This window comes from Naegleria lovaniensis, assembly GCF_003324165.1.
Source record: "Naegleria lovaniensis strain ATCC 30569 chromosome Unknown tig041, whole genome shotgun sequence".
Taxonomy (NCBI): domain Eukaryota; phylum Heterolobosea; class Eutetramitea; order Acrasida; family Naegleriidae; genus Naegleria; species Naegleria lovaniensis.
This window is the reverse complement of record NW_025407864.1, coordinates 1-16,195: the sequence shown is the minus strand read 5'-3', so window position 1 is coordinate 16,195 and position 16,195 is coordinate 1. Positions and strand designations below refer to the sequence as shown.

The window sequence follows — 16,195 nt, the reverse complement described above, 5'->3', positions numbered from 1 at the left end:
CCAAAGTGTTTTGTTAACACTTCCATCTCCTTTCATGATCTCACCATTGCAAAAAAAAAAATCAATTCCAACCATGCTGGATCGCCTTATCGTTGCTGCTGTGGCTGTTGTTGTTGCGGTTTTGTTTCTTTCCATTCTGTGGTCGAGTCATTCTGTTCATGCATCAAATTCAACGTTTGAAATTCATTTATTTGTTTCACCAACGAAGGGCAATGATCTCTTTTCTGGAAATTCCACACAATTTCCATTCGCTACCTTGGACAAGGCTTCTTCGATGGTGACTCTTCTCAAGAATTCGAAATTGACTTTGAATACTTCCATCTATGTCAATTTGATGCCTGGCACTTTTTATTTGAATTCGACATTGGTGATTCCTCGTCCTTCGAAATTTAATGATCAATTCTCTCCAGTGACATGGAGACCCATTCCTGGGAGCTCGAGAGGAGATGTGAACATTACTGGAGGAATTTCCTTACCTCCGTATATGTGGAAAAAAGTGACATTGGATGAGCATGCATCGATTTATGAAATGCTTCCACTTGGAGCGAGAGGAAAGGTCTATCAATGTAATTTGACACTTCTATCACCTTCAGTAATTGCTACTCCTTTCAAAGTCTCTGGCCGGATGGATGGAAAAGCCTCCGCGGGATCGGAGTTGTTTTTCCGAGACTTTCCTCAGACCGTGGCAAGATATCCCAACAAGTTGAATACACAATATGAGAGCAATCCGAGTCTCGTGTTAGATGTCTACATGAAAACTGCTTCGAAAGGAACCAATTCTTTTCTTTTCAACAGCACTTCATGTCCCAATAAGAGCAAATGGTCCAAAGAACAAAATGGATATGCTTTTGGTTATTGGAAAGATGATTATTCAGATTCTGTCGAAGGGATTCAAACCATTGACGCCAACGGAACTGTAGTGTTGAGAAATGTCGTTGCCGATGGATCGATCGCTTTGGGAAGTAATTTTTATTTGGTCAACTTTTTGTGTGAGCTCGATCAAGCTGGAGAATACCTTTTGCAAGATAATGTTTTGTATTTCTGGCCTCCTGCTCCGATTGAACATGAAAATGATGTTGTTCTTTCATTGACGGAAACACTCGTTCAAGTCAATGCCCATGCACAAATTTTTGATTCTCTTGAATTTGGATTTGTCCGAGGAAATGCCATCTATTCGTGGAACAGTCATTACATTGTGGTGAATAATAGCATCATTTCGAATGTGGGAGCTATTGGATTGTCATTGTTAGGTTGTCGAAACTGTTTGGTCACTAATAATGAAATCTTTCAAATTGGCAAAGGAGGTGTCATTGTGACAGGTCCACCCAGTGATCGAGCCAAGTTGATTCCAAGTAACAATTTCATCTCGAACAATTTGATTCATAGTTTTTCTCGGGTTGGAAAAGTTTATCGACCTGGTAAGTTTGTTCACGATTTATTTTTTTTGACAACATGTCGCTAATTATTGTGTTTCTATCAAACCGTTTTTGGATGGATCGAACTCATGAAACTCTCAGCTGTTAGAATAGAAGGAGTTGGTGCTTTAGTCACACATAACTATTTTTTTAACGGTGATCATGCGGCATTAATGCTTATTGGTAATAACCATGAAGTGTCTTTTAACAAGATTCATGATGTGGTTAAAACAAGTGACGACGCAGGTGCTATCTATATGGGTAAGTCATTTTCATTGAACATTCTTTAATTTCAATAATTTTTCAAAATTTCCAATCTGTCAAATGCCAAAAAACACAAATCAGGTCGAGACTGGACCACACGTGGCAACGTTGTCAAATATAACTTTATCTACCGAGTTCGAGGTCTCACTTGGGGAGCTGCCTGTATCTATCTCGATGATGTTTTTTCAAGTGCCATCGTTTTCGGAAATGTCTTGTACGATTGTAATCGCGGAGTCATTGTCGGAGGAGGTCGACACAATCAAGTGCAAAACAACATTTTCATTCGAAATTGGTCCAGTATTCGAATCGACGCTCGTGGATTGCAATGGAACGATGACGAATGGCGTCGATCCATTTGGAATAATTTATGGGCAGTTCCTTTCAATAGTTCGCTCTGGGAACAAGCGTATCCAGAATTGACGAGAATTCTCGATGGAAATCCGTTTGAACCATTTGGAAATGTCGTTTCGAATAATTTAGTGACCGAATCATTCACTGCAAATCATGTGGTTCAACCCTATACGGACATGTATAGCGTCTATACGAATAATACTTTCAATGTTTCCATGTCCATCTTTATGAATGTTTCAGAATTGAATTTTAATTTAATTCCAGGAAATATCTATGAAGGAAATTGGACATTTTATAATTTTACGAAAATTCCATTCGATGACATTGGACTGTTGAGTGAGAAAAGAGAACCAATTCCTCCTCCTCCTCCTCCGCGACCTTCTCCCAAACCAAGTTTGTCTCCCAAAAAATCATTGTCGAATAATCGTCCATTGGTTTCAATGTCCAAAAGAAGTGTTTCAAAAGCAAGTTCTTTGGGAAGATTAGTTTCAAATTTCAAGTTGATGACGGGGTGCGTGTTTGTGATGTTCATGATGGTATTGTGGTAATTAAGAAGTGACAAGTAAATAAACAGCAATTTGACATTTTTGTAACCTTGATCTCTTTTTCACGTTTAAAACAAGGCGTGAATGGAACATTTGCGAACAATACCAAATGTTGTAACGACCCTCCAAATGGGTTTAGTGCGCGTTGTGAGGAAATTATGAAGTTAGGAATGATGAGAAAACGCGATTCATAAAATGTAAGTTGAAAAATCAGGATTAAATCCTCATGATGATTATGTCGTTGCCATTCTCTCATCATCAATTTCATCATCATGATCAATATGAACATACATCTTGGTTTTGTCCATTCTTGTCTAATATTCTTCTGCTTTCCTTCGTCGATCCAAAATTCCCAAACCACCAACTCGATAGACATTCCCATTGCATCGGATCATTCTTCATATGTGAATGCTGTTCTTTCTCGTGTTGAAACCACTCATTCCAATGGTACGCTTTTGACAATTCAAGTCAGAGGCAGGAATTCTTGTCCAATTCGAATAGTGTCCATGTTTTTCTCTGTGAGTGACAGCTTGAATGATACACATCCACTGTGTCAAGAAGGTCAAACAGTCGTGTGGTTTCAAACCGTTCCATTCCCTCAACGAATATTTATTGTTCTTGTGTATGAGTTTCAACCAGAAGAAGTGAGGTGGTTCGTTTTCGAGTTGTCGTTGAATCCCAACTTGAGTGTTTCAGGGGTGGATTTTGTTGCTTGTCGAAATGATGATGACCAAGAAGACAATGAAGATTCTTCAAAGTCACATGAACAAGTTGCGATGTGAATTTTGAACACATGTGTGAAAATGGTATTCAGTATATAAATATATATATAGAGTGTCTCCTCATTCCCAAGACAAAGTGAGAACCACTACAATTCTCTAAAATCAAAACTTCAAATTTAATGCATCATGAAAATTAAATACTTTCATAGGCTGATGATTGCTTTGAGAATTTAGCTCTCAACTTCTTATACGCAAAGTATGCAGCACCAATCAAGAAACAAAACAAAAATTCGCCTCCAAACACTCCAATCAACATGTATTGCCAGCCGTCACGGACAATCTTTGGAGTACATGAAAAGGAAAGTGGCGAAATGACAGCACCTTCTTCCTTAATATTCCATGACAAGAAGAGATGTTCATAATTTTGTTCGTGTTCGTATTGTGAACTTGGATACAATTCAACCTTAAACGCACGAACAATACCATGGTTGGGTCTCATTTGTTTGTAACCGAGAGGTGTCTCAAGATTGGAAGCACTATACAAATGAACATATCCCGACAATTCAGGTTCTTCATAGAATGGTGCACCATCTTTCTTGGTTCGAACAATGGAACCGACAGCAATGGTGTCATTGTAGCCATAAAAATTGGCACTCACAGTGAGGGCTTCAGAATTTGAAATTTGCACATCGTCAATGTTGACGAGAGAGAATTGTTCAGCATTGGCTTTTGAGGTTGGGAACGGTTGATACTCGTCCATGTTGACCGAATAAATAAAGCCATTCTTGTCAGTTTCTCCTTCTTCGGAAAAGATGGTAGTACCCACGAGAACCAAATATTGGTCATTGCTTCCTGATAATACCATGTCATTGATGCGCCAAACTTTCATCTTGTTATTCGAGAAGAGGTCAATGGTTCGCTCTGTACTTGTGAAAAGTTGAGCAATTTTAACAACCTTGAGGTTATCTAGGGAGGATGCATCAAGAGTCATGAGAACGTTCACAAACTTGACACTCTCTTGTGAAGGGAATTGAATATTTGTGTTGTGACCAAGGTTGTGGAAATTTTCAAAAGCGGTTTGTTGTTCTCTAAATAAGGTAAAGTAGACATGAATTTGTTGTCTTGAAGCACTGTAGAGGAATTTGACATTATTGGCATAGATGGTTCCACCGATTCCTTCACCAACAATTGAAGGAACCAATAAAAGGCTCGAGGTCACTGCAAACGATTCATGGAATGGAGTCAATCTCAAAATACGAATAGCATTAGCATCAGATTTGTGCAATACCAATAACTCGTTTTGATTTGAAACTGGGTTCATAATGTCGAGCATGAGAATGGGTTTGTAGAAGATATCGGAAGTGACTGCATTGGCAGAAGCAAAAGTTTCAAAACCGATCGAGTTACCAGATTTGCTTGAATAGACTGGGTCCTTGGCAAAATTGTTAATCAAAATTGGGAAATTAGTAGCAGCATCTGGTGTATCTGGTTGCAGAGCATAATTAGTCACGTCCGTAATGTATAAATATGGAACTGCTTTGGAGCCGAGCTCAGTATTTTGATCACCATATTGTCTACCAGCAATAATACTCCAAAGGAAATGTTGTCTCTTGGAATTTTGATTCACGACAGTATTTGGAAGCATAATCACTCGATCACAGTATGGAATGCCAGCTTTGGTGACATTGATATTGCAGTCCATTAATTTCTGAATTTTGCTGGACCCCAATTTCGAATTCATCATGTAGACAGACTTGTAAAAATGTCTGTCCTCTTGATTTTTCACCACATGATACATCATGGCAAAAGTAGTTCCCTTGAATGTATCATTCATTGAAGGATCACTATTTGGCAATGGTTGAGCAGCACCATCTACATCAATCAAAAATTGGAGCGTAGGTAATTGAGGGAAATAAATTGGATAGATTCCGTTCAAAAACGAGGCATCTGTACCATTCCAATGCAGTAACGTAACATTTGAAGAGGAGCAAGGATGTTGTTCCTGGGCCGATGCGGTACTACTCATGAAAAAACTACCTAGTAACATTATCCATACGGAAAGGATGGTTGTCGTCATGATGAGCCTTCTGTGGTTCATCACTACGGATGATGATGATGTTATAGCTGATGAGCCTATGAGAGAGTTCATGTTGTGTGGATGAGTTGTTCACTTGACTAGTTTTAAAGTATCAATAATAAATTAGAAAAATACGAATGGTATTCCCATAAAATCTCTCTGATGAAAGCAAAGGTCTCTCTCCCGAGAAATTCAATGATGTGATGAACACAACACGCTCAAGAAGTGCTTATTTTTTTTGAATTCACTAATTGTTGTGGGAACAGCGGAGTTGAATGTGTCCAAGCGTGGACAAACCTTGCGGCAATAACTCCGGACCATGTTGGAATACACAGGAAGGATCTTCGTGTGAACACTTGAATGCAAAATGAATAGAAAAGGACGTGCTTCCCTAATGTTGCAGTCAACTGTTGCTCCAAAAATTCAAATTAAAAAAAATTAACCGTTTGAAAGTTTTCAATTACTTGGGTTCTTCATTTGTTTATTCTATTGGGATTATCAATCACTGGAATTTTTGAAAGATACACAGAATTCATGTTGTTTAAATCGGAAATATATTTTTGAAATTTTGCCGTTACAGAATTTTATTATCATCATCATTGCCATCATCAGCGCCTTACAAATATATACTTTCAATAATTCATCGTTAAAACATCAACAACAACAACACTCGAAATCTGAACAAAATACAAGGATATTGTAGTCATTCTCATACAACAAAATGCCTGAAATTTGGTGTACTACTTGCAATGCCTATGTCAATCCCGAACAAGGAGCTACTTCTGGACTTTACTGTGGTGAATGCGGAGAGGAATTGGAGGGTTTTTCCTTTGAAGAAGGAATTGAATTTAATGAAGATCACACAATGGCTGGACATTTCATTTCAACAGAACGAGCTGCTGCGAGTGCAGCAACGGCTTTGGCAGGCGTTCCACAATTTACCTATGACGAGAATGGAAAATTGGTATTTTCGTCAGCCGTGCCACAATCGACCACATCAGACTTGGATCAACCCATGACAGAGAGTCGACTTCAAACCATTGAAAAAGCAAAGAAAAGAATTGCATCCATTGCACTCATGATGAAAATTCCCAATCATTATATTGATAGAGCCACCAATACATACAAATTGGCCTTATTGAAAGGTTGCACCAAGTCGAGAAATCCAGAAATTGTTGCCGCTGCATGCTTGTACTTTGTACTACGTCAGGACAAGCAACCATTCATGTTAATGGATTTTTCAGAGGCCATGAAAACGGACGTCTTCTTAATTGGACATTGTTTTTTAGATTTGATGAATGCATTGAATTTTAAATTACCCACTGTGGAACCATTCTTTTATGTGAGAAGATTTGCGAATCGACTCTTACTCAACTCGATCAAGGAAAATCAAACACAACACCAACACCAAGAGGCAATCAATAGAGTCATTCAAACCACGCTAAAATTAATTGCAAGCATGAAGAGAAATTGGATTCAAACAGGACGAAGACCTGCAGGTATTTGTGCAGCCGCCTTGCTTGTTGCTGCTCGAATTCATGGCTTTAAAAATGTTTCCAAGCAAGATGTTGTCAAAGTTGTAAAAATTTGTACAGTCACGCTCACCAAACGTTTAATGGAATTTGACAAGACAGAGACTGCACAACTCTCCTTTGATGAATTTGAAAAACGAGAACAAGAAATTAATAATGGTACCTTCCAAGGAACGATTGAAGTTTTGGATCCTCCAGCCTATTCGAAATCTCTCAAGGAAAAGATGAAACTTTTGGAACGAGACAAAAGTAGAGACAAGGAGTCCTCTCTGTCCGATGCTGAATCTGTAATGTCGTCACAGAGCGATACTCTTTTCACAGATGTCAACGATAAGGATGTTGAAGAGGCCGAACAACTCATGCAAGACAAGGATATTGAACAAATTACAACAGAACTTGAAAAGGGAGATCAATTTGCTCGAAAAGAACGTGAAAAGGCAAAGAAATTGGCCGAATCAACCCCTGTGATTAATACTCCTCCAAATTCTTCTCAACAACAGACAGTATTGACCTTAACAAATACAAGTGTGGATAAAAGCTCAGATGACAAGAACCTTGAAGAAGCTCACAATGAAGAGTTTGATGAATTTGAAAATGCTTTTGATGATCACGGTGATCGAAGTAAAAAGACACAACTCCAGACCAATAATAATCGAGGAGATGATACAATTTCACAGACGACACAACAACAAACAGTTCAGCCGCAAGAAGAACCACCTGAAGAAGAAATTGACACACTCTCTGATTTTGAAGATGACTCTGAAATTGAAGAAGTAGTGATCACGGAAGACTCAGAAATTGAGAGTCGAGAAAAGTTGTGGGATGAGCTTCATTTAGAGTATGTACAAATGATGGAAGAAAATAGAAAGGAGAAGGAGGAAAAGAGAAAACAAGGCGGTGGCAGAAGGCGAAGAACAGCTGGAGCTGCACATGCTGTAGATGCCTCCTCTGGGTCAATCTATAATATGGGAGGATTATTATATGGAACTCAACCCAATGTTTCTCAAGTTGAAAGTCATGCTGTCTACAGAAGTGCTTCAGAAGCTTCTGCCAATTTACTTCGAGCCAAAATTGCCCGTAATCTCGTTTCCAAGTCTCTCTTTGATGAGGATGAACTTATTAGTGACACACAGAAAAATCAAACTGTGGACGATATTCATTTGGATGAAGATACCGATGACTACAGCACGTCCAATCGCTCAGTGCTAGGAAAAAGAGCAACACAAAGTATTCAAGAAAAGAACAAAATTGATCGAAGAAATGAAAATGAATTTACTGATGAATTTGAGGATGAATTCGGCGAAGAGGAAGCAACAACCACTATTTCAACTAAAAAGTATAAGGCTCGGTAAATCATGAACATTCGATCATTCGGTGACATGTTAGATATATTATTTAGATATAATTCAATTGAAGTCCATTATTGGAGATTTGAAGTGTCAGATAGACATACTCATGAAAGTAACAACAAGATACGAATATACAACATTTCAGATTCATCTCAATGCACACATTTATATATTTTAACTGGCTGGCAATTGACGCAAAAATGGGTTTTCGTGCACGTGGTGTCCCATACTTTGCGAGTAGTTAAGGGTTAAGAAGGTGGGAATGGACGGAACAAGAATGGAAATTGAATTGAAAAATTAGGAGTGACAATCACGCCAACAATCATCAAAAAAAATTGTCTCATTGAAAATCATTCATCCTCACAGTGCAACATGTCAAACAGGCAACAAAGGAGTGAAATGATTGATCGTGCTTTTAAAGCCATCAAAGATGGTGATTTGAATAAATTGCGAGGAATGGATTTGCATCCGATTATTAATGAAAAGAAAAATGGTTGTACTATGTTATGCGATGCATGTTATTATGGACATTTTGAAATTGTGAAATTGTTGTTGAATGTGGATGGAATTGATGTCAATTTGAAGGATGGTGTAAGTGTTTTCATGAAATTGTGTTTGTTGATTTTTGAGAATGAACGATAATGTTTGCAAATATAGTATGTAAGTATTGATTATGATTGAATGGAATGAAAATATTGTTGTTAATGATGAAATAGGGTGTAAGTATTGATTATTGTTTGTTGAATTGAATGAAATTCAAATGTTATTATTATTTCAACTCATGAAATAGGGTGTAAGTATTATTGAACTTATTTTCAAAATTCATTCATTTCAAAAGACTCCATTATTCATTGCATGTGAGAAAGGAGATTTGGAAATTGTGAAATTGTTGTTGAGTGTGGATGGAATTGATGTCAATTTGAAGGATGGTGTAAGTGTTTTCATGAAATTGTGTTTGTTGATTTTTGAGAATGAATGATAATGTTTGTAAATATAGTTTGTAAGTATTGATTATTGTTGAATAGAATTTGAAAAATATTGTTGTTAATGATGAAATAGGGTGTAAGTATTGATTATTGTTTGATGAATGGAATGAAATTCAAATGTTATTATTTTTGCAACTCATGAAATAGGGTGTAAGTATTATTGAACTTATTTTCAAAATTCATTCATTTCAAAAGACTCCATTATACATTGCATGTAAGAATGGATATTTGGAAATTATGAAACTTCTTCTTGCCCACAATGATATTCAAATTGATGAAGATACTCAACAAGTTGCACAAAGCAACAACATTAATTTACAACAACTCCAAACACAAGCTCGTCAAACCGTCTCCAATTCAAACCATTCTTCCACAACTATGATCAGCAATAACAACAATACCATGAGATCACCATCCTTATCATTTCTTCAGATGTTCCAAACAAGCAATGAAATTCGTTCCAACAATCCTTCCACTTCAAGTGCACCCAGAACAAGTGACAATCTTGATGAATGGAAAGAAAGAAACAAGAAACTCGAAGAACAAGTGAAATCTCTTGAAATGAAACTCTCAAAGATGCAATCCGAACATACACAACAGAGAGACCAATGGAACCACATGATTTCTGAACACGAGCAAACCATCAACACCTTGCTTAAACAAATTTCTCAAAATGAGACAGATTTGAAAAGAGTTGTTGACGAGAAACAACAGCAAATGAAGACATTTGAAGTTGAAATGAAAAAATTGCAAAGTAATCTCAATCAAGTCGTTCATGAGAAGAATCAATTGCAGCAACAGCAACAAGGATCAGATATTGATTCTTTTATTCAACGTCTCATGAATGAAATTAAGAATGATTCAATTTCAAACAGTCACATTCCTGAAGATATTCAAGTCAAAAGAAGCATTGAAAAAATTGAACAAAAGTTGAACGAATGTGAACAATCCTTGTCTAGATTGGTTCTCAATGATCAGCAGTGTTTGGTCATTTCTCAGTCTGAACCTACAGTTGACTATAATTCTGTGAATGAACTTGTTCAAAAGAGAAACAATCTCAGAGATGAATTGTCCAAAGAATATGAGAAGTATAATCGTGTGTTAAACAAGATGACCATTCTAGCAACGAAAAAGAAATTAATCGCGGCATATAATGCATCCAAGAATGAAACGACAGACGAGGACAAGATGTTGAGTTTATCCATGAGACAGTTGTCATATAAATCTATATATTTACAAAACCTAATTAAGGAGAAGAAAGAAATCGAAAATCTCTATCAACAGCTTAAAGAATTAAAACTTACCATTGGAAAGAGTGAATCAGAAATAGCAAAGATTACTTTGGATTTGCAATATAGTGATGATTTAACTGAACATCAATGGTCACATCTCGAAGAAAAACAAGACAAATTAAGATCCAACCTCAATACTCTCAACGACAAGTTTTCAGAGCTCAAAACTCTATTAATGAGCCACGTTCAGCAACATCCTGAAGTAATTGTGGAGCTTGACAAGATATTAAGCGCTTCTCAAAGAAAATTCAATGTCCAAAGAGCAGCTACTCCATCTCAAAAATTCCAAAAATGGGCATCTTCAAAGAATATCCTTCTCCATGGAGCGTCTTTTAAACATTACCACCAAATCGAGTCATTACATAATGGTCTCTCTAATGCATACTTGATGAAGAAGGACAATCAACATGTGGTTCTTAAGGAAATTGCATTTGGTGAATCGACTTATCATTTAATCATTAATGAACTTACAAATATCATTAGACTTGGAAAATGTGATCGAATTGTGAAGGTGAATGGTGTGTTTGTAGAACCTGGAATGCCTCATGTTTACATTGAAATGCCTTATTACCCGAATGGAAATTTGAGAAATTATATCATGACTCTGAAAAGTCATCAACCACATGAACGTAGAGAAACAATGAGAAGACTCATGAGAAGTATTGTTGAAACCATTTATTACATGCACTCGAAAGATATTATTCATCGTGATTTGAAAAGTGACAACATTTTGGTTGACAAGAATGGAAATGCTGTCATTGCTGATTTTGGTAGTAGCAAGAAACTTCATGCTCTCCTCACCAACAAATCTATTGGAATTGGTACTGAGAATTATATGGCTCCTGAAGTTCGTCATTCAGCTCCAAATGAAAAATCTGACATTTGGTCATTGGGTGTGACCATGTTAGAATGTTGGTATTATTTAGAAAACAAAAAGCAAAGATATGATCCTCGTGACTCCATTATTCAATACAGTGGTGAAAATAAGGTTCATTTACCAACTCCTGAGGAAGATGATGAACATGGAAAGTTATTGATGGAAATGTTGAATCTAATTTTCAATTATGAAGAACCTCATCAAAGACCTTCTGCCATGGAATTGTTGAAAGAAAATTATTTCACAAAAGGATTGACTGAAATGTTGGAACATCAAGGAATTCAACTCAGCACTCCAGAATCTCGAATTCAACAATGGATTCACACATTGAATGAATTGAGAAAGATTATGAAAAATCAGGTTGGAAAAAATTTGACTCGATTGACCATTAATCGAACTCGATTGTTGGAGCAAATCTCTTCCAACCTCTATTCTATATTTTTCAATTCACAACACAATCCTACAACATTTGACCAATATTTGAAACTCTACACTTCGTTTCAAGTTAAATATGAAAATGATGAAACGGGAATGGAAAGTGGAATTGATCAAGGCGCCTTAACCAATGAATTATTTACAAAATATTTCCCTGAATGTTTGAAGAATGAAAAGTTATTTACACGTTCAGAAACACAGAGTGTTGAGAATTACATCTTGTCTTCAAGTGAAGAGAATATTTCTGAAGAAGAAGAACAAATGTTGGTTGTTTTCGGATTTTTATTGAAGAAGGTCTTGTTGGAATGTGATGAAAGATCCTTGTATTTACCAATCAATGATTTCATTCTCAAATATTTGATTTATGATGCGAGTATTTCCAATGATGTGACTATTGATGAATCGAATAGAGATAGAGAATTGTTGATTGTCACTTGTCAACTCAAGAAACCATTGAAAGATCAAATCTCTTATTGGAAACATTTTGTTTCTCAATATGATTCTCAATGTTGTGAAAACATTTTAGAAATGAAAAGATATACTTCCAATGAGGACTTGCAATTCATTGAAGAATCATTCAGCAATGACTTGTTTTACTCTCCAAATTCTCAAAGTATTGACAAGAAAGAAATGGCAGTGAATATGGAACATGTTGATGAATATATTATTCATTCGTTGAGAAAGACTCTCTTCTCACCCATTCAAAGAAGAAAATTGAAACTAATTTCAAAAGGATTTCAATGGTATTCGATTCAACAGTTGAGGAATGTGGTTTCAAATTCTTCACAACAACAAGTCAAATCTTTACTCACTCAAAATAAGGATTGGTTCATGGAAAGCAAATTGACAGTGATGGAATTGAAATTATTATTGAATGGTCAATCTTATATCGATGCTTCCATGTTATTGAATGAAATGGACTTCTCACAACTCTCTCCACAAATTGAAGAAAACTTCAGAAAAGTTATTCAAACTCTCAATGTGACTCAATTAAGACAATTATTGATTTGGATGACTTCATTGTCAAGTATTCCATTGATGGGACTTCCAAAGAAGATTGTATTGAAAGAATCTAACAAGTTTGCTTCTCATGCTTGTATCACTGTGTTGCATTTTGAAGTGTTGAATGAGAAAGATTATGAAGAGTTTAGTTCTCAATTTTTGAACATGTTGAAATGGTCTGAAGATGCCACTCAAGAAGATAGATAAGAATTTTTTGAATGATATCTATAGAGGCCTGTAAGGTGTTATTTCACTTGTTTCGAAAATTGAATCAGGCCCGAAATGTCATTCAATTGAGTTACAGTAATAAACGCGTACGTCCTTATTAATGACACCAATTCCACCTTCATAACAATTCCACCAAATGCAATTCATAGCAGATTCCTAGTTCTTAAACTGAATGTTCAACATTGAAAACGAGGTGGTTGTACTTTCTTGCTCTTCTTGTGAATCCTCTTTGATTGATGCAAACGAATATTTGTCCCAGTTCTTCTGAACAATCAATTCAGCGTTACTTGCGTTCATTTCTGTTTCTTGTTTATAAATTATTTTCATCACAAGACAATCAATAATTTCTTTCTTCTTTCCTCGCAACCATGCTCCTAATTCATTGCATGCAAATATCATCATATGAAAAATCAGAATAATTTTTGGGCTCAAGTGGAAAGAGATCATTTTTCGCTACTGAGCGACAGTGAAAAGATGTACACACTGTTTTCGAGCAAAGGTTTTCAAAAAGGTGGCCGAGTGATGAACTTATGTTTCAACGCATCTTCTAAAGATTTATATTCGAATGGTGAACGATTTTCGTCTGTTGGAGTGTCATTTGCTGAGGAGGAACTGATTGATGAATTTTTTTCATTTTGAAACGTTAGAGAGCTTTTAAGTTTTTTATATTTAACCCTTCCAACATGCAATAAAGCGCAGCATCCTCCAATGGTCGTTAGTGGTTGAAACCACCGCACAACACTATAATCACCCTAAGGGAGCACATTTACAATTGATCAATATCGATCTCATGCACTCAATGAACTGTTTTCATCTCGTCACATATTGACTTGAATCAAGAGCAACTCGATGGAAACGGTTATGCTATTGCTCAAGATTTAACGCTTTCACAATAACACCTCATGATCCAGTAGGCAGGTGACTGGATTCAACTTTACTTTGTTGCATGTTGTTAATGGGCATCCTGGATAGGGAACGTAATTAAATTTTAGTAATAAATAAATTTGGGGTCATGATAGGCAGTAAAGCAATGTAAATGGAGATAGCATCCACATCCCATGCATTTGTATCCACATCTCGAAGAAGAGTCCTTGCAATGAGAGCATAATTGATACCGTTCCAACTTTTTGAGTTTCATGGGGAAGTGAGTTGTTCTGGTGAAATAAGGGTTACGAAAGGTCACAGTTTGAGTAAGGCTGTGCTTGAGGTAGTCGCAAAGAGTTAAACCTGGGTTGTTAATGTGATGCTTAAATATGATATACTGGTTGACAAACAAAGTCTTCATCATCTGCAATAAATGGACCATTCCAGTTTTTGTTTCTAAAAAGAGGATGAGTGCAATGCAAGAAAATTCCAGATTTGTCAACACATCCCATTGATTTGTTATACATTTCTTGAACGTAAGGTTTGTTTTTGATTAATTGACTGCTTCCTAAATTTGTCAAAAAATTAACTCGTTTGTTGTCATTAATTGACAATGCCACTAAAGTGTTCTCCTTATTTACAACATGGATCCATTTTCTAGTTTTGCTTCCAGGGAGTTTTTTCTGCAATCCTTCTGAGAATAGATAAGGAGGACGATTGTTATGAACAAATTTCCATCCATGATTCACCCATTCTCTCGCAAGATCGAGGGCCCTTTCAAACCTGCAGCTGCAGCAAACAGCCATTCAGCCAGGATAGTCCTCGCTGCCGAAATTATTTTCAGATGCAATCAACATAATCCTTAGGCATCCGGTTGAAACAGGATTTTTGCGGCTGAGATAGGATTTCGATAAGGTGATCAGTTTATTTTGCTGACTAAAAAACCGTTCTCCACAATGACGGTTCTTGGAAACGAAGTAAATTCCTCAAAATATTGCGTAAAATTTGTTGTTTGTGATAGGTAATTCCTCCAATGGTGATATGTGCGTTGGATTGTTTTTGAAATTTTGCAGCATGTTGAATATTGTTTCAATTTGAATTCTTTTGGAAGTAAAACTTCAATACCTACTAAATGTATGATCGGATCCATAATTGTTTTGAAAAATTGCGAAATGTGCTTGAGGCAAAAGAAACCAACCACCTCTACATACAAGCCTCCTTTTCAACATTCAATGCTGCACGTTTGTCATGAGATTGCGGATGGAATTTGTGGAATAATTTCTTAATATCTTCTGAAGCATGATTCATGTTGATATCTGAAGATGTTAAATTCTCATCGTCACCGAGAGTAGCTGAAAAGAAACGATCCACGACAATATCCAAATCTTTTCTAATAAACAATTCCTTTTCGAGATCAACATTGAATTTAAATCTTAATACAGTATCCAAAAGACTGTCACGAAGAGAAATGGCATTGTCATGATATACGACATAGGGCCTTCTTTCTTCCTAGTAACATGAAATTGATGAAGAGTCTTGTCTTGTTATCCTTATCAATGTACAGAACACGTTGTTGATCCGAGACACAATTAAATCTCTTTTGAACTTCTTGTGAAGTAGGTGTGGTAATGGTCTTGAAAATGTAACCAAGATTGCCACCCCTTTCTTTCAACTGTTGTTCATGTTTCCGATCGATGTCTAATAATAAATTCATTGGTTTGTTTTTTGGTTCGAATGTCAATGATCGAACTGAATAGAATTTCAAGAACAGTTCCCAATTTGGAAGCTAACACGAGGAGAGATTCATAAGTGATTTTCAAGAGACGATCATTTCCACCTTCACCTTTTTCTCCTTTCATTTGCATGAGATTGTACGTTGTTGGAATGAACTTTTTAGAAACGAATGGAATCCAAATTTTGATTGGTTCTATAATGTCACTCAACGATGTCCAATCGTATTTGGTCTTGATGAGTCTCTGTCTTGTTTCATTTAGAATGATGATGTTCATCGACAGCATTCTTGGTCTTTGGTTTGGATTTATCATTTTCGGGTTGCATTCGGAAAGAAATCACTGCTTTTGCAAATGACATGATCTCTTCATCATCAAATAAATTTAGAACAACCAATGCCATCTGAAGCATTTTCTTCAAAAATACGAATTACTGAATTGATGTTTGGTGGTGTCTAGCTCCACATTTGAATTCATTTCGTGCAAGGATAACATGCCAAGGCTTGTCCGGAATTGATGTTGCTGT

The 16,195-nt window shown here is 36.4% G+C and overlaps 5 protein-coding genes across 5 annotated transcripts; 3 read left to right on the top strand and 2 right to left on the bottom strand.

The window, feature by feature from the left end:
• Positions 1-73: 73 nt before the first annotated feature.
• Positions 74-2,578, top strand: C9374_010398 (uncharacterized protein; the record flags this gene model as incomplete). Its single annotated transcript, XM_044685937.1, has 3 exons — positions 74-1,418; positions 1,518-1,676; positions 1,761-2,578. The coding sequence occupies 3 exons, from the start codon at positions 74-76 to the stop codon at positions 2,576-2,578; spliced, it is 2,322 nt and encodes a 773-aa protein (XP_044543995.1).
• A 912-nt stretch (positions 2,579-3,490) lies between these two features.
• On the bottom strand, positions 3,491-5,446 carry C9374_010397 (uncharacterized protein; the record flags this gene model as incomplete). Its single annotated transcript, XM_044685936.1, has 1 exon — positions 3,491-5,446. The coding sequence occupies one exon, from the start codon at positions 5,444-5,446 to the stop codon at positions 3,491-3,493; it is 1,956 nt and encodes a 651-aa protein (XP_044543994.1).
• Positions 5,447-6,095: 649 nt separating this feature from the next.
• Positions 6,096-8,258, top strand: C9374_010396 (uncharacterized protein; the record flags this gene model as incomplete). Its single annotated transcript, XM_044685935.1, has 1 exon — positions 6,096-8,258. The coding sequence occupies one exon, from the start codon at positions 6,096-6,098 to the stop codon at positions 8,256-8,258; it is 2,163 nt and encodes a 720-aa protein (XP_044543993.1).
• Positions 8,259-8,627: 369 nt separating this feature from the next.
• C9374_010395 (uncharacterized protein) lies at positions 8,628-13,054 on the top strand (the record flags this gene model as incomplete). Its single annotated transcript, XM_044685934.1, has 3 exons — positions 8,628-8,846; positions 9,046-9,186; positions 9,389-13,054. The coding sequence occupies 3 exons, from the start codon at positions 8,628-8,630 to the stop codon at positions 13,052-13,054; spliced, it is 4,026 nt and encodes a 1,341-aa protein (XP_044543992.1).
• Positions 13,055-15,142: 2,088 nt separating this feature from the next.
• C9374_010394 (uncharacterized protein) lies at positions 15,143-15,653 on the bottom strand (the record flags this gene model as incomplete). Its single annotated transcript, XM_044685933.1, has 2 exons — positions 15,143-15,392; positions 15,502-15,653. 2 exons carry the CDS (start codon positions 15,651-15,653, stop codon positions 15,143-15,145), a joined length of 402 nt encoding a protein of 133 aa, XP_044543991.1.
• Positions 15,654-16,195: the final 542 nt, after the last annotated feature.